The sequence below is a fragment of the Abramis brama genome (genome assembly GCF_963993115.1).
Source record: "Abramis brama genome assembly, chromosome: 11".
Taxonomy (NCBI): domain Eukaryota; kingdom Metazoa; phylum Chordata; class Actinopteri; order Cypriniformes; family Leuciscidae; genus Abramis; species Abramis brama.
Window position 1 is genome coordinate 30,793,767 of NC_139973.1, and position 22,042 is coordinate 30,815,808.

Sequence of the window (22,042 nt, forward strand, 5' to 3'; positions counted from 1 at the left end):
GCGCGACAAAAGAGAGCGCGCTGTCTGTGAATGTCCTGACACACACACAACGCACAGAAAGACGCACGCCAGTATCGTGCTCACAGACAACGCGACAGAATCGAGTTCTCTTTCGCGCTCGAACAAACAACAACATAAACACAATTATGCCAAACTGTCCATTTTGTCAAGAATCCTCATAAGACCAGTCTTAAATGAACGTAAAGAGTTGTGAGAAAATGGGACGTGTGTGAGATGTGCAGCAGCGGCAGGTATAAAAGTGACAGAAGCCACTAATTCTCTGTCATTAATGTTAATCAAAGAAACAAAGGTAACAAAGAAAATTACTCACTGCTCGTAACTAAAGAACTTGTGTAGCTTTAATAAGGATTAATCTATATTTCATTTATAATTTATGCAGAGCAGACTGTTTGATAACTTTATTCAATTTCTGTATATTTCCTACCTGTTAGACAGGAAGGGCACAGGTAAATATGCCATTTATTATGTGAGGATTGTTTTAAGTTCACTTAAATTAAAAGTTGTTATATTTTTTGAAGCCTAATTAATGTTAAAAAAATTTGACAGCTTTCAATTACACTGTAATTCTGAATGGCTATAATTAATGTTTAAAATAAATTAAAATTAATCAATAATTCAACAAAAAAATCATTGAGACATCAGTACTGTAGCTGTATTAGTATCTGATACTGGCCTTCATTCATAAAAAAGATGCCATTAAACAATAAATGCCATTAAATAATAATAAACAATAATTAACAATAAATATTAAACAATAATAAATGCCATTAAACAATAAAATCTTTTAAAGTCTTTGTTGTTTCTACACTGATTTGGAGATTAATTGACATAATTACATTATAAAATATTAAAACTTATAAAAACTTATATTAAAAATGTAATTTCTTTTAATTGTGATTAATCGTGATTAATTAAAGAAAAATATTCTAGTTTTTTTTTTTAATCGATTGACAGCACTAGTTTTTAGTACAGTATATGGAACACCTTTTTATTGTTGTTCATGATGATGTGACCATTATTTTTTTTACTAACAGAAAAGAGTTTAAACTTTTTTTTAGTACACAATATCAGTACATGTTTTCTTGTTACAATTTCGTTTATAAATAAATTATGTTTACTCAAATTTGGTAAACATATGGATTAGTTTTATAATCTCTTTTTGAACTTTTTGATGCATCAAAGTGGTAGTTGCGTTGACTGTCAATGGAGGGACAGAAATCTCTCAGATTTCATAAAATATTTTCACTTGTGGTCCGAAGATGAACAAAAGTCTTACAGGTTTGGAACGACATGAAGGTGAGTAAATGATGACATAATTTTGGGTGAAATAGTCCAAGTACAAGTGACTAGCTCAACCTTAAGTTCATCAAGCGACGAGAATACTTTTTTTGTGCAAAGAAAACAAAAATAACAACTTAATTCAACTATTCATTTTCTTCTGTGTGGGCCTCTGATGTGAGTTCACGAGAACGCCACAACGCACGCATGCGCGAGAACTGAGAAGATGACGCTCACGATCATTTGATGGGAAAGTGTGAAAGGTAAGCCATTCATTTTGCGGCATTGGTAAGGCACTTTTACGTTTTCTCGTTGGTTTCTCACGATTCGGACATCCAGGGAATGCACACAGACCCATCTGCGTCATCTCAGTTCTCGTGCATACGTCGTGACGCTCTCGGCAGGATGAAATTGCCTAGAAGCCTATGAAGGAGTCAGCCAGCTCTCAGATTTCATCAAAAATATCTTAATTTGTGTTCTGAAGATGAACAAAAGTCTTACGGGGTTGGGACAACATGAGGGTGAGTAATTACTGACAGAATTAAAATTTTTGGGTGAACTATTTTAGTTTAACACTATGTCAATTAATGGACTAAACAGTTATGAATTGAATGCCTCTAGTAAGTTATGCCTCCAGTAAGGCCTAAAACACTGTCTTTTTACAGTGAATGCCTGGCAAATAGGCTGGCAAATAATTTTGTACCGTATAGAACATAGTCTGTTTTACAGTGTACACTTGTTTGGAGAAAATTGGATGAACGGCTATCACTTCACAAACAAATGTAGTTAGATACACGGCCTGTGAAAACTGTCCTTGCCGTGAAACCAAGGCAACTGGGGAGTTGACAGACGACTGCTGTTGATTATAGAACGAGGAGGAGCTGGACTTCAATGTGGCGTCAGGAGACTCCGTTTTAATGAGAGGGCAAGAAAACTTATCTGTAGTCACAAAAGAAGGGGGAAGGAAAAAGACGTATAGAGAGAGAGAGAAAAGGAAAGACGCTCCATGTGGGGTGGGGAACCATCTGGAGCGGTCTTGACCTGAGAACTGACATGGCCCTATCATTATTGGTTACTTAGACGTATTCCAGACACATCTCATGTCACAACTGTGATGAAAGCTCCCTCGCTCATTGACCTCACACAAACACTGTTGACATTGTTGAGAATTAGTCATTTGGTCAGGGAAAAGCTGCATAAATTATCGATGACAGACACGCAGACTCTTGCGTGTCTGTCATCCCACTTACCTTTGTACAGTTTGGCTCCCTCGACTACCGTAGGAAGGAAATTACTGGGAGTCATCTTCCATCCCTTCTCTTCTTCCTGCAAAACAGACAGTTATCAAGGTGGGTCCTTCATAAGCACAGCGTCACTGTTTTCCTGTAAAATGAACTTCTCTGAAAGTTCTCTGAAATAATGTAAGTCAAGTTATGGATAAATCAGCCAAGACTGAGATTCCACACGTGTGATCAAAGCTCTTCCCAGGGCGATGTGCTTGCATGCTGCTCTGGTGTGGGGTCACTCTCAGCACTGGCATTTTAATGATGTGAATACACAACAGGGGCTGAACGCGATGCTGCGAGTATGATTTACGGTGCCTCCTGTTTTCCTTTCTCTCAACTAGGGGTCGCACATTAAAAGTAAATCAACGTCCTCGCATACTCATGCGAATGTTTGGCTTGCGTGTCACAAGCACACATTTAGACCGCAGAGTGTGTCTGCTCAGGAGCAGAGCTTTTTAAAAGGAATAAGCCAAATGGAGGCTGTATATTTTATGGGTTGTCTTCCTTTAAACACATTTCTCCATTAGCAACTAATGACCCCCAAAAGAGACAGAAATCCATCTGAAAATATGAAAGGCACTTAAGTGCCTGGGAGCAGTGATTTATGATTATTCATGTGGAATTAGACAGAACTTCCAAATGGATCTAGCAGCTTATATCAAAGAACCCTGTGACCAGGTCAGGAGTAAAATGAATTCATGCCAGGTTTAATATAATTTAGCTCCAACTGAATTTGTCAGGTAATAAAAAATTTGCAACAGCCTATGGCAAATATATATATATAATTTCAGATATATTTTTAAATATGTTTAAATATTTTTAACTATGTATTTGTATATATATATATATATTGCTTTGCTAATACAGCTTTTAAGATGTAGGCCTACTCACACAAATATATTTTTATAAGTTTTAGTTACTTATATTTTTTGGCCATTTTTTATATATATTTTCAATCTGTATCGTCCAAAATATATATATAAAAAAAATGTTTGCTTTTACTCTTTTTCTTAAGATAAGACATTTTCTGGTAACACTTTACAATAAGTTTCCATTTGTTGAGATTAGTTAACATGAACTAACAATGAAAAATACTTTAATGAAGATTAATAAATTATTATTATTATAATGTTAATTTCAACATTTACTAATAAATTATAAAAAACTGAAAGTTGCACCTATTTCATGCATTAACTAATGTTAGCATCTTGAAGTACACAGTTTACAGCATATATTTGAAATATATTTTGGCCATATGGTAAGCATTGGTGGAATATATTAAATATTTACTAATCACAGTTTTATAAACATAATTTTCTTTGTAAACTATGTATTTGCTATGTTTTTTTTCTTTAACGAGGAGCCTTTGAGTAGCACTTGAAAATTTAAACTAGGCCTAAACTAGGCCAACTTAAGAGCTTTGACAAAAAAGTCTTAATTAACTATTGAAAGGCTCAGCTTTCACACAGGATGTGAGCATTTGAAAAAGGTCAGATTGGTCTTTCGGCCTCATTGTGAGCAGATATCAGTGGTTTGGCTGTCCAATGAGGATTACAGGTGCTCTTATGAAGGAAAGCCTGAACAAAGGCTCCATTCTAGATCTCCGGAACGCAGCCAATCAGCGTGAGCGGGCATTTTTATCGCTTGACTGGTTCACAGTAATCACTGGTCAGCATATGACGTTCAGAGGTCAAATCACAGAACATAAAACCTCACATGAACCTAAATCACTTTGGACATGAAAGATTGCTGTCTGCCACACCTAAGCTTTAATACATCATTTGTCAGGTTCAACTCTTTGTTAAAATAAAATGTAGGAACACAGGAAATCAGGATGTCATAGTAGAGAAAACAGAACCTCTATCTATGTTTAACAAGAGGAAGAATACTGAATAGAGAGCAAGAGGTTATCAAGGATACAGTGAAACTGCCTTGCTGAAATCACAGATATTTCCGGAGACTGTGGATGAGTTTAACAAACTAACATCCTCACCATTCATTCCTCATCTTAATCTACCCTGAACAGAACACAAGCAGGGATATTCAGGAACATTTACAATGTGTAATTATGCATGAGAATATGAGTGTACTGAGTATGTTAAATGTCTTTTCTAAGATGGAACAATGCAAGTGCTGGTGTAAATGTCATAATTCTCTCATCTATGACTCTTTTAACTTAACAGTGAAACTTCAGACCTTCTCACCTAAGGGAAATCTGTCAAATAAAACTCCCTAACACAGATGTTGATAGGAATGCTTGTAAACTCACTTTCATCTAACTGCAATGCAAAAAAGCCTATAGGTTAGAGGAACTTGCCTGTAATGGAGATGTCAATGTCTTATTGCATCCTATACTAGTCTTGTTAAAAGGACAAGGAAACACTAAACTGGAAAGTACAATGAAAAACCAAGTGATTTTTCTTTAAAACCTGCTCTGTAATCAAATTATCCACGCTCCATGCAGTTCAACCAATGAAGTGTCGTTCATTGTGTGTGGGCCTGACCAGAGAGGTCATCGGAGTCACTAGATAGCCTACTCAAATATGTGCCACATCAGCTGATTTAATTCTGCAGACAAATACTTTAAAAAGCCTTTATTGATTTCTGTGCAACTGTGATACGGTGTTATGATGGCATGGCCTTACCTCTGTATCTCCTTTCCCCTTTTTTCCTTTCATCTTCCCTTTTTTCTCTTTCTTCTTCTTTTTGCGGTCATTCCCCTTTTTGTCCTTATCTTCCTTCGATTTTTTCTTCTTCTCCCTCTCTTCTTCCTTAGCAGCAAATTCAGCAGCAACCTTTAAAACATTTATTGTATGTAAACATTCTTAAACAAAAATCAATGAAAAAAAGAACAGTATCAAGAAGCAGTATACATCTGAAATTAAATATTTCTTAGTAATAGTACAGTAATTGGGTCTGTAACTGTAATTCTGGATGGATTTAATAGACTGATTTATAACCTGCTCTGGTGTCTTCTGAGCAAATATGGAAGCAGATCCTCCATCTTCAGGGCTTGGGAAGTCAGGGAACTTCCCAGTGGCATCTCTGAAACACAATAAATATATATATATATATATTTTGCCCTTTATTTAACCAGATAAAACTTTCTGAGATTAAAAATCTCAACATCCAATGTTATCATCCAGAATAAAGAGAACAAATATAAAACTGTCTATTGAGGGACTGAGACCTACAGAAACACCAATAACTCATAAACGTATTTCAAATTTCCCTCCCAACTTTTTTTTTTCCAGAATTCCCTCCCAAAGCAGAACATATATGTGTGAGAAAAACAATTTTCTTAAAGATTTTTTAAAGATGAGGTAAGGCAGACTTCACGTCTGTGTGAGCATATAGATAAACAAAGCAGATCGCGTGAACAAAGGCAAATCAATCATATTTGAACTGTGAACTTCACACATGGGGAGGATACATTAGCCAGGTCCAGCGCTGACTCTCAGGGGAACTAGGGCAGGTTTAGAATAACAGGGTAAAAGTGTCAGTCAGGGCCCGGCCTGAGCTCTCTGCTCTAGCTAACTTAATCAGTAGCACACAGCTGAAACTCACTTCCAATGTGGTAGCACATGCTGAAAGCTCTACTACTTTAATGCAGAGGGACTGAAGTTCATCTAAATCTGCTCACTAAAAGAAAACCAGATTCACTTAATTTTTTTAAATAAACAACTTATTCAAAAACCCTCAATGAAGGGATTGTACAAAGAAACTGTTCATTTCTTTCTCAGCTAGAGTGTAGATTGCATTAGTGCCTGTCAACTTTTTCAGTGGCGTTGATTCTGGAAGTATTTTTTCCATTCATTTTCCCCATTTGGATTTCATAAAAAGTCTTTATTAAGTTGTTATAAGCCATGAAATCAGCCAGCCAGCTATGAGGTGAATCATAGCATTACAAACTTTTATTTGAAGCAAAAAAGTATCTGAAAATCAGAAAAAAAGACAAAAGAAGTACAAGACTTAACAGTTTAAGGGAAAGAACTACAATCCCATGAACCACTACAAATAATCAAATTAAAATATGGCTAAATTTAAAATTATTAATTTAGAGTTGTCAATTATGCCTTTAGGAACTATATTTTAAGTTTATTGCAAAATATGCATATATTTGCTAATATTTAAGTTTTAACTGCATAGCAAGACTCAATTACATCATTTGCAGTGCTTCTTGGACGTGTTTTTCTCGTCACGACTCTCTAATTGGTGGATTTGTCTGTACAGAACCATGGGTAATGTAGTTTTTCAACACAAATTCAACTGTAAAACACGATGAAATAATGCGAACGGATGGCTTCAACAAAATCATATCCGATTGATTCCAAACAACCTCAGAACTCAAAGTAGGTCTGTCATTAAAAATCAATTTCCCTATCAAGAAAATGAATTCATATTTTACTTCTGGAACCCGACTGCTGCACTCTGTTAAGAGAGTGAAATTTTTTATAATGGTGAGACGTGTATATGTTTTACAGCAAACGTCTGGCTGGCTGCTCAAATACTCCACCTTCACTTCAACAGCACATGGAAACCACGCCAACATACTTCACCTTGCGGGTCCTGACCCGGTATCCCATACATCCCTTATACAACAAGCAGGGACCAAGCAAGGTCACTGGAAGGGGCCAGAGAAAGGGGCCTCTAAACGGAGACAAAGCTACTGAAAGCTACCCCCCCCCCCCCCCCAACCACAATGTGTTGTCCAACTGAGATGACTTATGACTGTTGTCTCGGCATTAATGGACAGCAGCATGCACTGGCAGGCCGTAAATCAGGCTGGAATGCACTAATAAGCCCAGTCTCACTCTACACCGTCCACACTTGAAAATATCACATGCATTAGGTAAGCATAAATAGCCCTGGGTAAAAGTGACCATCGCTTTGACTGCTTACATTCCAGCCTCTGCACAAAAGGAAGAGATGAAGGACCAGGAATGTACTTTACAATTAAGAGTGAAATAATGGGTTGAGAGAATGGAGAAAAGCAAGGAAAAGCTCTTGTGAGTTTAGAAGCAAATTTTCAGATTATCTAAAGGGGAAGTCTGAGTGGTAGAAGCTTACATAGAAGTGATTAGTTCCAGAGATTCTGAGAAAGTAATTGAGGGAATGCTGAGAAACAAAAAGTCTTTATTTCAAGTGGAAAAATATTATTGAACTTTTTTCACAATTTGCTAGTTACTTATAAAGAAATGATAAAAAAACAAAAACAATTTTAAAACATATGTGCCAAGTTCCTATACATGTATTATTTTTATCAATATTGGTTTCATATGGTTTTGAAAAACCTTAATACCATTTTCACAAAAAGTTTCAATTAAAAAAATGTCATGTGGTGTAACCATCAAGTAAAAAGTATTTTCCTTATTAAATACATGTGTGTAAACATCCTAATAATTTTTGTAAATATAAATATTTTTCAAGATAAAAGTATTTTTCATCATTAAGAATAATTAATTTAATAACTTTTTTGGGGGAGTCACACCACATAATGTCAAATTATCTGCCTTTTTAAGAGACTATTGACAGTAGGGATTTTATAGTCAATTTTGTAGTATTTTTTAAATATTAATATGCAGTTGCTAAATTAAATATTATATTTTTTACTTCTAAGAAATAATAATAAAAGATTAAACTACTTAACAAGGGGTTATTTTCAAAAATGTTATTCTTTTTTTTTTTTTTTGCAGAAATTGAATCATAGATGGATTATATTTATGAACTGGATTATACATTTATTCCGAAATAAATAGGAAATGCATCATGTCTTTGACCCACCTATCATCTTTAATGTAATTATAATTTTTTTAAGCTAAAATGTAATCCAACTTAAACTGGAGACAGTATCTGTGATTTTTGTGTATGGCTTACCGACACTCAATAAACCACTGCCTTATTTGTTCTTGCAGGCTTTCTTTAATATCTGGGCCATCCACACATTGCACTGACTCTTTGATGTTGGCAAGTGCCCTCTGGTATTCAGCCTCATGCTCCTCCTGCATGCCATGCCTCCTACTTTCCAGCTGCTGGGCATGCAATTGGGCAGGGGTAGGTGTTGGTTGCTGGGCTGGTATCTGGAAATAGGGCACCAGGAGAAAAGAGATGAAAAAAATGACAATGAAGGGTACAAAAAGTTCAGAATGTGGTTTGACCAAAAATAGCAGAAGTTATGTACAAAACATCAAAATTCATGAAGAGACTTGCTTTTCACGAACAGTAAATTCCCAGCTAACAAAAATATATTCTAAGATTTTTTTGCTAACGTTCCCATTAAGTTATGAAAACGTTATTTCTGAATGCTCCCTGAATGTTTTTCTTGGTTATACAAATTTTAATGGAACATTCTATTTTATATTTTGCAGATATTTTGGGAACGCTACCTTTTAAAGTTCTCTGAATGTTCTGAAACAAGTATTAACATTTAAAGGCATAGTTCACCAAAAAATGAAAATTGTCATAATTTACATGTTCCAGACCTGAATGAATTTATTTCTTCTGCTGAACTCAAAAGAAGTCGATCAAGTCAATGCAAAGTCGAAGTCAATGGTGCTGAATGAATTTCAGAAAGAAATTCATTCAGATTTGGAACAACTTGAGGGTGTGTAAATGACAGAATTTTCATTTTTGGGTGGACTATCCCTTTAAGTAATGTTAGACGAACGTCAAACTAAAACGTTTCAGAAAAATACATTTATAGGCCGGGTAATACACTGGAAGAACGTTTGCCAAAAATCTGAGAACATTCCCTGTTAGCTGAATTTGGCAGAGCAACCTGGTGTTTACCATTCCCAAAAATATCATCTCCTCTAGACACTCCTTTTTGACCCTCCTCCTGTCTCGATACCCCCGCCAAACCTAGAAGATGATGAAGAAAAAACACATGATAATGGCAGGAAATATGAAAAACTAAAGCTGAAGACACATACCAGAAATGATGCTATCATAGTCAATTTGAGATCAAGAACATTCATCTGTTCTTGTGTTATCTGGTGAAAACAATCTACAGTCTTCTTGCATTCACTGTGGACTTTTAGATGAGAGGAATGCACAACAGCAACCGAAATTCTAATCTGACAAACAGAATTTCCTCATTCAGTTTGTCAGTGAGAATGTGAGGATATTTATATCACCTCAACATTAAATCGCAAATCAATCTCAAGTCTCAGCTTATAGTCCATAAATGCAGGCAAGGGTTTTCAATTATTTTCTATATAACTTTTAATGAATCCTCTTTTTTAGTTTGAACAACAATGATGCTAAAACAACAATAGCCAACTGAAGAGAGAGGATTATGTTTCCAGGGTTTCACATAAATCTACTTTGCTGTGAGCTACAGAATGAGAAAGGATTAGACCTTGTAAAAGGAGACCATGTGTGAGAGTTCAAAATCTCTGTTTATCACCTCCTGTAATCATATTTAATGGCATTCAAACACAGTACAATCAGTGCTTGTTGGATGAGCTAGGCCTACAGTATTTGAAAATTAATTACCCATTAGCTACAATGTTTTGACTCCTTATAGGTGTCACGGGTGGCTGAGTACAAACATACAACGAAGGAGAATATCTAAACACAAAACTGTCTTTATTAAATCCAAAGGAGAATAAGGTAAACACAATCACTTTACATCAACAAGAACAAGGACCTGAACAGAACAGGGAGTAATATATATACCAGACTAAACCAGGGAACTAATGAGTTGATTAATCAACAACAGGTGAGCTGAATCAAACAGGCACAGACATGGAAATTAGGTCAACTTAGAATGACAGAACCAAACACAAATATAGCTGCAAGCAGCAATTATCGGAACCAAGCACAAAGAAGACGATAAGACATGCCAACATGGCTGGGAGTGTCAGACCAACTGCAACAATGAGCAATTAAAGACATATAAAGATGATTTTAGGCAAAATGGCTGAAAAATCATATATACAGTAACTAAAAATATGATTTAATGGATTATCACTTTAGACCAATAGGTGGCGTAGTTACAAAATTGATGTGGTGTGGTCAGCGTGAGGTGACAATGACACATACAAAGTTTGGCGTCAATATGTCAAGGCATTGCAGAGATTAAGCCTGAATAGTCATTTTGGCATCATACCTCAACCTTTGCTGCTGCGGTATATGAAAATGGTTTTGTCTAACTTTTAGTCGGCACGATCTAGAGATGATACGATTCGACTTTGGTGAAAATCGGACAAACAGTCTAGGAGGAGTTCGAAAAGTAGCTACTGAATGAAAATCAAGAAGGCGGACATGAAGTTCGGCCAAATATGGCAAACTTGGTATCTATGTTCTCGACCTGACCCAAGAGATCTATTGAGACCAGTTTCATTGCAATAGGCTAATTTATTCAAAATGTATTATCATTTTTGTAAATTTCAATATAACTTTTGACCAAAAGGTGGTGCTGCCCCGAAACATTTTGAGTACTTTCAGGCCATGGTGCCGCAGACACATACCAAGTTTCGTAATGGTACACAAATGCATTTGTAAAGTGTAGCATTTAATATCATGATATTATATTGTAATTAATTGCAATAAAATTGCAATTTCCTTGTTTTGTTCTATTATAGCACCACCAAGTGGCGCAGTTCCACCGCTTTGTTTTATGTGTTCTCAGAGTGAGCCCACACATGTGTGTGTCAAATTTGGTGAAAATATCTAATTTTGTTTTGGAGTTATAGACATTTATATGTATGAGCGCATACAATTTTTTTGTACATTTGCTCAATCGGACTAACAGTTTCGAAGATATTCGCAAAAAAAAAAAAAGTAAGCGCCAAATCCCAACTTTGCACTAACCGTAAGGCAAAACCTAGCATGTTTGGTATTGCTGTACTCTGCAAGGATTCAGGAATCTAAGGAGATGGAAAATAAGTCGACCACATCCAGAGTTATCGTGGCGTAATAATCTGTTTGGTTGTAGAATGTATTACCTGAATGAAATGAAATCGAATGTATCGTCCTGTGGAATCATTCATTCACAGACAGCATACAAACATGTTCAACTAATAAAGATCTTCATCGCTGGCAGACAGTATGATGCATTTGCAGATTTGCTTTCACTTGACTGTAGGTCCACGGCCACTTCGTCCAACGCTCTTGATGTTCTTAAATCTTCCAGTTACGACTCCGAGTATGAAACAGCTTCAGACAATTGAGTGCATGAAGGAAACTGAACAAATCATTCAAACTGATTTGCGAACCAATTTAGACAGTTCTGCCAACTTATTTGATGAAGTCTTTGAACAGAATCGACTCAAAAGAGTGGTTAATTTGTGAATTGAGCATCGCTCATGCCCCAGAAAAAAGATACAGCGTGCTTGGAATAAACTACGCATTTAACAACATGTATTGCATTAAAATAATGTAACGAGAGGAACGTCGCCCAACGTAACAAAGTAAAAGTACAGTTTTTCCATTAGAAATGTACTCGAGTTAAAGTAAAAGTACCCACATTTAAACCTACTCTTTAAAAGTAAAATCTTTCCAAAAAAATACTCAAGTAAATGTAACAAAGTAAATGTACTTTGTTACTACCCACCTCTGCCGACGCTCAAAATAGCCTATATGGATCAAATTGGATATCATTCGACTTGGCATGATGCCCCAAATCTAACTAGACCACTTTTATGATTTTTGGACAAACAGCTCAGAAGTTATTTAGCAAAAATAGCCATTTTTGGTATCTCCGGATCAGTAGGTGGCGCTGCGCCGTAACGCTGCATGTCGCCTCAGGTCATGCTTGTGATGACATGTACCAAGTTTGGTCTGAATACGCTAAAGCGTTGCGGAGATACAGCCTTACGTATGTTTTCGCAAGCGATACGTACAATTTGTTTGCGCGGTATTCGAGAACATTTTGACAAATCAACTTGAATTCCATAACTTTTTATTGCCATGGTCTGAAGATGATCTGGTTCCATTTTCATGAAAATTGGAGCAACCGTCTAGGACGAGTTCGAAAAAGTAATTTTTTCTGAAAATTCTAAATTTCATAACTTTCCTGCAAGAGGTTCTATGGGCTGCCATAGACTTCCAGAGCGGAAGAAGAAGAAGAAACGGAAGAAGAAGAAGAAGAAGAAGAAGAACGCCAACGATTTAAATAGGTGCCTATGCACTTTCAGTGTTTGGCCCCTAATAAACAGAACATAATCCTGACAACAGGGACCTTCGTCTATGTTTTTCTGTACTATTTCACTCAGCAATGTCAGTTTCACACCTGCACTGTAAAAAAATTTCAGATCTCCAAAATCATATCTGCAATCTCTTTCAGGCTACATCTATGTCTGAGTTCACCAACCGTAGCGAACACTCGCTCAAAAAGACGTCAGGATACATGAGCTCAGATTTCATGATTAGGATGGCACTGAAAAATAACACCCAAAATCCAGGAATTCTTTCCTTTTCTCATCTCTCAGCACTCCAATGCTAATCTCCCTCCTCCTGCCAAAGGGCCTACAAGCACATTATTCCCACAGATGAGGTGGACATATATCTTTTATGCTTGGATGGGATCACATGTCATTCATAGTCCTTTGTGAGCGGACGATGTCAAATGTGACAACTGATGAGTGTGAAAGGAGATGGCCTGACCTCTACATTTGAGTTCATGCACAGGTAGGGCAGCAGACATTGCCTCCCTTGCGTATGATGCTAGAACATCACAAATCAATCTATATAATGATATATTTACTGATGTAATGTTATGATTTATGTATCATCTTGGGGGCCATAACAGATATTTATTTTATTTCCTTGATAGCCAATTAGCTTACTCTGATGACATAGAATAGTTTGTACTCGTAACTTTACTCAAAACAATAATCCTATAAGAACCGCATAATTTATTCATGCTGCAGTGCATGCTGAGACAACATTGCACAATATGAAATTATTTACTACTGTTTGTGACTAGTTGGGACAACGTTTGAGTGAGTTTTATTGATTAAATATGGGTTTTGTACAAGTAACTCACATTTCTTAGTATTTGTGACTCGTTTGAGCTGTCTTAACTGAAAGCAACTTGCACTGGCATATCTTAAAATATGCAGTGCCATTGTTTTGTCTCAAGATGCACACCAGTTATGCTTTCTAAGGCACGTTTAAAAAAGCTGCTTAAATGTCCTAATTGAACAAGGGCCTAATCCTGGCTTAAAGGTCCAAAATGTCCCATTTAATGGAAAATATGTAGGTTTTTTTCTTTACAGAGTTGTTTTTCTTTTGCAGAACACAAATGATATTACAAAGATTGTTTCAGATATTTTTTCCATGTTCTCAAAGCCAATGGGATCCAAAACTTTCAAGCTCAAACTTGGACATAAAGCATACAATTAATCCATACAACCCGACTGGTATATTCCAAATTTTCTGGTTTGTGTTACCATTTTCTATGTAGTATGTGCAACCATGCATTGATTGAGTAAATTCATTTGATTCAAGAGTGAATGAGGGCTTAAATATAATCTGTTCATCTTACAAAGTGATCATCTCGCTTGGAATAAACTTGGTAAAAACTTGGAATATACCAGTCAAAACATTAATTGCACTCCAGGTTTATGTCCTTTTGGATAAAAACAGCTCTTCAAAATATTTTCTTGAAAACATGAAAGTTAGTAAATAATGACAGCATTGTCATATTTGTGTGAACTATTCCTATTCCAGTCATTGTAATATAAAAGAAGTAGTAACATTTATGATTTCCTTTCCTTTGTTTTGCCAATTTCAAACCCATTCATGCAATGCATCAGTGATTTCACTGGAATGCAAACTCACTGTTGAAAATCAAGTGATTTCCTGATACCTTCTGAATGCAGGTGGCTGCCCGGTCAGGGTCCAGTATGCTAGAGCTTGAACTATGAAGTCTTCTTTGTTCCTCCTGCCGAATCGTCTTCATGAAGTGAGCTCTCAGTCTTCCCTGCCGTGCTCGCTCACTGACCTGTAGCAGCCACATTGCCCGCTCTATAGACATGGACTGAACTGGCACCTGCTAAATGAGAAACCAGAACCACACACATGAAGTGTATACTGCATTTGGTACAACCATTATTTGAACTTGCGTTGCATGTTTTTGTATTGAGAGAATATATATATTTTTACATAATGATATACTCACAGTGTTCTCTTCCTGACGTCCTCCTTTAGCCAAAATATGGGCCAACATCTTCTCCCTCTCTTTTAGTGCCCTCATCTTCTCCCTTACAAAATAGCGTGGGATAGGCACCTCAAGATCCTCCTAAAAACAAATTTCAAACTATTTTCAGCCCTGAACAGTGCAGGTCATATGTAAAAGTGGCTGTGCACTAGTGACCCCAATTAGCATCCACTAAATTCAGTGGAAAAACAAGAGGCTTATAGTCTGCTAAAATCCACTTTGACATTGAGCACTTAAATCTTCCCCAAACCCAAATCTTCCAAATTCCCCCTAGGCCCACTCTTCTGAATCTTACAGACCAAAACATTCCCAGCATTTTGTACCTGCAAGTGTATTTTATTATCTCACTCACAGGTGTCATTTTGAGGTCCTGCAATATGTCATCAAAGTAGTGAAACTCTGAGTACTCCAGCTCCACCATCTCATTCTTCAGCTCTACAAGACGTCCCATCACCCCCTCAAGAACCTGGTGCACAACCCGTCTCTTCTGGGGGTGAACAAGCTGATCATAAACCTCCTCCAGGGCACGGAATATCTTCAGGTAGCGCAGATAGAAAGTGGCCAATGTCTGAAAAACCTGCATGCGGTCCTTTTGAGGATGGAGTTGCATTGTGGGATATTCATCCTCCAAAAGGTACTCCAAAGCTCCCTGAGCAGCATCCCACATTCGGCCATATGAACTGGGTAAAAGAAAAATATTATATTTAGGTAATAATGATAGCTTAATGAGATAATAGTTCTGTAAATCTTACATTTTAACATATTTCCTTTGTTTTATTAACAGTTTATTTGGATAAAACAAAGATTATATTTTCTCGTGTACTTATTAATGGTCCACAGCTTTGTATTTATGCATTGAAAAGTCAAGGTATTTTATCGAAAAGCAGTTCATTTTATTATTTTATTTGTTTTTATAAATGCTGAGTTATGTGGCGTTTTCTATATTTTAACATTTCCATGGCCTTCCATGACAACCTGTCTTTGAAATGCAATCAACAGAGACACGTAAATCTGCGATAGTACCTGTTAACGGGCCCCAATTACACCTGTTGAGAGCACCTGCCCTCTGGGAAAGTTTTCCCGACCCTCAGGCCAAAATTAGCACCGCCAATGCCTGACTGTGCAAACTGAATGTGGGAAACCACAGAATGCACACTGAATTCACCCCAAGTCAGCATATTAAGCCACATAATGGAAAAAATCCCCTGACAAACATTTCTCCATTCTTCGTTTTCTAAAGTTGAATACGCATGAATTCCACAGATGTCCTCTGACCTCTCTGACTCCCTTGCGTGTGGGTGCCCCCTTTGTGATTGTTGAAAGAGTTCATGGCGAGGGTGAAACCACCTTCTTTTCTTATTCTGATGGGCCCATACAGTATTGTTCCCCTCTGGGCATTAACACAGCCAAGAGCTACTCAAATTGTAGGGATGGCAAAATCAAAGGAGGGGATGGGATAGTTAGAGTGGGAGGGGGGCAGGGGAGGAGTTGTGGGAGGAGGTTAGAAGGGAGGTTGTAAAAGAACATTTACAATAAAATAGAGAGGCGCCTCTTAGAGATATCTAGATATATTATGGCAGACAACAAAGGCAGAAGTACTGCAATTCACTTGAAATCTGCAGTAAATAATGAATGTCCTGAAAGTGAACTACCTGAAAGTAGTGCTTGATGAGGAAAATTACTTTATGTTATTTCTGAGGAATTTAAAATGTACTTTTGACATACAGTACTACTAAATGAAGTGATTTGCTTTAGAAAAATAACTGTTGAAGGTTACTAAAAAAAAGCATGCACCACACACCAAAGCTGATCTCTGAATAGCTCCAACTGAGGACAAAAATACTGGTTCTCAGTAGTTTTGCTCTATGTTGTCATAGGAACTGCAATACAATGTGGACTTTCTCCTAGTAGGCGTTTGTTCCCAAACTTTTGTTTTCAGAGAACACTTTCTTTTGCACCTTCCTTTTTTTTCTTTCTCAGAAGTCTTGCATATGTCTTATAATATAAACAAAATATTCTGCTCGTTACAGATGTAGGCAAGTATCTGTTCACTGCGTAGGCTACATAACACATATTACAGTTTTCACATAGACATTACACGGTTTTCGTTAATAATAAACACTATGGTATTTTTTGGCATCACATTAACATTCCCGTTTCGCACTAAAGTGCACAAGGTAAAAGGGCAGTTATACTCACCTCTGCGACATCTTTAGTGATTCCACGCGCTACAGAGTTTAGTTTAGAACGTGCTGTAGGCTATTTGAATATCAGAGGGAAAACATAATTGCAAGCCGCCGCTTTCGAAACTAAAATAGTTAAACGAAGCGAAGTAAGGCACCCAAGCAGTAAGTCTTGATTATTAATTAGTTAACCATTTTTTTAACTAGAGTTGGACAAGTCTCGCGCCAGACAGGCTGCGGTTTGCGCTGAGCTTCTGACAGCTGCCATGGCAACGAGATCAAAGCCTCTTCACTGCTTCTGAGACAGAGCAGGGGGCATTTCTGCAACCAGTTAAAAGCAGAATACAATACTCTATCAACTTAACTATAACACACAATGCGATTCTAACACATTATGAGAGCTCTAGCCGGTCATTTTCATCGTTTTCTTATCTTATCCGATAAGCATGTCAAGTCTCTGTTACTAACAAGCTTTAGTTTGGCATCCCGCTATGCAAAACAACACAACACCACGCTTGCGTTGCTGAGCTCATTCAATGTATGAATGCTATTCGGCCATTTGTTAACAAAGCTATTAAGAGGAGTCTTTCTGACGCAGCATGTTTTGAAATAATTGTTGTCATTTTTGATGTGAGCTATATTCGTTTGCTTGTATGTCTGGTCTACGACATATTGTTTGAATTCAATAGCCAAGTCAAAAGGACCATGTGGGCAGGTGTAAACGCAGACTGCGGAAGGGCAGTGATGTATTTATCAATGGATGCATCATTTGTCCTTGTCTCCCTACCTTCCTGGTGGTCCTACCATGGATAATAGTTTTAAAAAGAGTGTTATTTCCCATCTAACAAAAATATGTTCTAAGAACGTTTTGCTTAATTAAGTTATGAAAACGTTATTTCAAAGGCCTACGTTTACACGACAACGTAGCGGAAAGCGGGGCAACCTAACCCACTAAACATTGGACGTTGGATAGACATGCAGATCATGTCTATATTGGGTCCGTCGGTCCATGACCAATTCTGGACATAGATCTATTCGACGTCCAAACTAGGTCCACTATTTTGACGTCCAACCATGGCCCAACTTGGACGTCATGACGTTCAACATTGGACCTTTGAACTGGGTAATTTTTTTGGACGTCATTTGGACGTCTATGACAGGTGCAGGAAATTTACATGATTACTATGTAATAGTTTTATTTATTTACACATTTCAACATTGTTATTATCAACATGATTAATACATATGAATACAGATTAACAGTAATATATTCTCTAGAGCATATAGGTGCTTATAACGCTAAGATCACGGGTTCGATACCCAGGGAAAGCAAGAAGTGTGTGTGTGTGTGTGTGTGTGTGTGTGTGAACCTAAAGTAGCCGCTGTTTTGTTTGAGCGCACTGAGCACGATTATTGTTTGGAAAAGACTTATCTAATAAAACACACGATCCACAGCAAGCCGATCCCGTCTCCTTCCTTCTTCCCACAAACGAACTTTTGTGGACGGACGTCCACATTAGACGTGCGGAAGACGTCGAAAAAAGACGTCGCCTGGCGTCACAAAACAACCCCTTCAGTGGACCGAATTTGGACGTCCAAAAATGACATGAAAATTACGTCACTCCGACGACACATTGCGCAGTGGGAACGCTTTTTGACTTTCTCCATTATTGCAAACCTACTTTGGGTTCAGAGTATTTATTTTCCCCACATTAATTTCCCACATGTCTAGTACAATTATTTGGTTTTGTTTCATTAATACAGCATACACTTTTTTTTATTTACCCTGAAAGATTGGAAGTGAAATGTGACAACACGCCCCATAGGTGGGGTACAATGTAACATGTGAGGGGAACATTGTAACATGACTATATTACAGGTTAAAATGTACTGATCTAATAAAAAAATATACAAGAAATATTAAAATATTTTCTCAATAAAATACGATTATTAAGTTTTTCATATAAAATAATGGCATTTTTTAATAATTAAAAATAAACACATTTTTGAGTTTGACAACAAACACCGCAAATTACAGCACTAATTACAGCACATAAGCCTGCTCGTTTGTGTCCTGATGTGCCTGTTTGCAGTCAGTTGCTTACTGGAAATTATGTCACATAAAATTTGATGAAAGTGATGCTTTTGAAAACATATTTCTGACAATAAATGAAAGATTTTTGGCATGTCTATTTTGTCTCGGCGGAGCTGAGATGAGAACAATCGGAACACGGCTATATTGTTCAGCTGCTTAATCTCATTGTCAGTCGACCATGATCGCGAACCGCTCGCGCATGGCATGCGCATCTAGGTAGGCTACTATTCAGAACTCCGACACAATCAGTCAGCCAATTTTGCCGGGGCTTCAGCCCCGAATGTATTTTGAAAAGTTGACTGACAAATATGAAACCATAGGACAATAGCCTATGTAAACCCCCGAAATCATAAGTTGCCTTATTTCATTGTGCTTTGGCTTTGTTGCTGTCTCTGACTGGTGATTGTTGAAATCTCTCACACAGAGAAACACCACGTGAGTGATTTCAGCCTATCCTAGAATATCTACAGGATTTGCGCGCAACAGCAAACAATCTCACAGCAATTAAAAAAATAAAAATAAAATAACAGTCAGCACCGCCGCACAGTCCTCTGTCAGATGAGATGTTTTCAGGCTATATGTAGGGGCGTTTCTAGGGTTTAAAAACATCAGGGGCTGAGCCCGAAACGTCAGGGTCTCGGGTTATAAGATAACATGATCCGATACAGAGAATAATATTGTAGGCCTATATGCAGGGACGTTTCTAGGTTTTAAAAACATCAGGGGCTGAGCCCGAAACGTCAGGGGCTGGGGTTATAATATAACATGATTAATTCAGCCCTGGCACTGTAGCCACACCAGCCCACAAAGTTGGTTTCAGCAACTTTTTTCTTTCTTGAGTTAATCAATGTTTTTGGCACTAATCAAAGAAGAAAACCAAATTTTTCTAACTTCTAACTTTTAAAAAGATAAAAGTTGCTGAAACCAATCTTTAATGCTAATATATAAATTGCTCATTTGCCTCTGGACACAAAAATATTGCACTGGTGTTTGATTGAAATGTAACATCTAGGCCTATGCAAAATAATCCTTGAAAGATTTCTCATTTAAGGCCATTCCTGTTTGGAATATGTGATTGTGTATTGTCAACAATAAGCAGAAATAATTCTGCATTTCCATTTTGTACTTTGGATCATTCATTTCAACATTTATCCTCATTCTCATGGTTATGAATCTGTTATCTGCTTGACAAATAATTTATGCTACTGCCCACTGACAGGCTTTTAAAGCTATTGTTATCCAATTTTTTTGGCCTTCAAACACCTTAAAATGCACATATGGAGGTCCGAGAAATCCAAATTTTAGAACCCCCCTAATACCTCACATTTCAATGCGCGTGTTTGTGTGGTAATGTGGGCTGGTGTGGCTACAGTGCCAGGGCTGAATTAATCATGTTATCTTATAATCCCAGACCCTGACGTTTCGGGCTCAGCCCCTGATGTTTTTAAAACCTAGAAACGCCCCTGGACACGGATAAATGTACGCAGCAATATATAATGAATGACGTGACACAATTTTGTTTTTAACTTTTAGGTGGCAAAATATTTTTTTGCAATTCTGTGAATTACACTGCGCAAACCAAAAGTGATACTACCCACTGGATGAAGAAGGGTTGGCTCTCCACAGAACATAATATATTCATTTTATTTTACTTTTCGTGTTCGCATTTATGAGGAAAAAACAATGTTACGGAGAGCGCTCTGAAAGCGGCACTAAAAGACTGTTTAAAACTTTCACTCCTCAAACAGAAAGCACAAAGCCTTTCTTTAAAATGAATTTCGTTTTGTATTAATTGTTTCTTAATTTCAATCAATGTTTCATCAACCAATTGCCTGGATTTAATAAATAAGAAGTAATGTTGATCGTTACTGAAGGCCCTGACTGAAACCCCACGGTACGGTACTGCAAGTACAGATACGTGAAAAATGTACTTAAGTAAAGTAACAAAGTATTTGTACTTCGTTACATTCCACCACTGCTGATTAACAGTAATGTAAATGCTAAATGTCCTAATACCTGTTGATACTACAACAATGCAAAGTATATGCTCTTAACCTTGCAGTTTTTCACATATCATGTAAGACTCAATTTCTCCATTTCTTTGCACAAAACTCTACAGAAAATGCCAATTAATGGTCTATTTTTCAAAAAACAATTCACGGGGGAGCGTACCCCCAGACCCCCCCACATAATAAATCCCAATTTAACCCCTGCCTATAACTGTACTAAATGGTCACGTACAAGACTTGTGTGATAGCCTACGATCCGCAGCTCTGCCTAGCCAGCGCCACGGCCAGACAGAAGACGACAATAAAGAGTGACATTACGGTGCAATTTTAATGATGTGAATATTTTCTAGAAATAAAAATTCCAGATACAGCATATTCATTTTTTAACTATGTATTTGATTACACTTTCTTACCAGGTTCTTCAAAAAGTCTAGTCACAATCAATCAAAACAATGTATACAATCATAGATGATTAACAAATAATCACAATCATTTAGAAAACATTATGCGATAAAATTTCAAATTGGAGCCTGTACGCCGTCAATTCTTGCACCCAACAACACATCAAGATGACATTTAATAACAATAATAATAATTTAAGGTCCTTATTATGTAGCCGAATCTGTGCTGGTTTGTATTGGCCGCCTCCAGTTTTTCGTTTGTTTTGCCTCCAGCTAACCCTGTGACGTAATTGTGACGTCGGCGCAAAAGGGGTCTATAGGGGCACATTGTAACGCAGTGTTACAACATGCCCCACCTGCGCAACTGGGATTTAAACCCGGCCAGTGTCTTCTGCTGGATAGATCAGCATTAAACAACCATCTCAACTTTTAAATAAAAAATTGGAGATTAAAATAATATCAGATATGTCTAATTTTAAATAAAAACCAAACACAGAGATGAAAAATGAACATAAGTAAAATTTTAACTTTTGCTATGGTTAAATAAATGTTCAGTGATATTTTCCAAAGATTTCTGAATTTTGGCACATTTTTTTCTGT

The 22,042-nt window shown here is 37.0% G+C and overlaps 1 protein-coding gene across 2 annotated transcripts in view; it reads right to left on the minus strand.

Moving 5' to 3' along the window:
- drc11 (dynein regulatory complex subunit 11) overlaps positions 1 to 17,231 on the minus strand; it is a 42,138-nt gene extending 24,907 nt beyond the window's left edge. The window contains exons 1-9 of one of the 2 annotated variants that reach the window (XM_084129948.1): positions 16,954 to 17,231; positions 15,107 to 15,434; positions 14,716 to 14,835; positions 14,404 to 14,586; positions 9,375 to 9,446; positions 8,463 to 8,665; positions 5,546 to 5,630; positions 5,231 to 5,380; positions 2,550 to 2,625 (exon numbers count right to left, since the gene is read on the minus strand). In XM_084129948.1, the coding sequence (XP_083986074.1) occupies positions 2,550 to 2,625; positions 5,231 to 5,380; positions 5,546 to 5,630; positions 8,463 to 8,665; positions 9,375 to 9,446; positions 14,404 to 14,586; positions 14,716 to 14,835; positions 15,107 to 15,434; positions 16,954 to 16,964 (1,228 nt within the window). In that variant the 5' untranslated portion in view covers positions 16,965 to 17,231. Of the gene's footprint in view, positions 1 to 2,549; positions 2,626 to 5,230; positions 5,381 to 5,545; positions 5,631 to 8,462; positions 8,666 to 9,374; positions 9,447 to 14,403; positions 14,590 to 14,715; positions 14,836 to 15,106; positions 15,435 to 16,953 lie in introns of both variants that reach the window. The other variant, XM_084129947.1, reaches the window with a different exon arrangement.
- Positions 17,232 to 22,042: the final 4,811 nt, after the last annotated feature.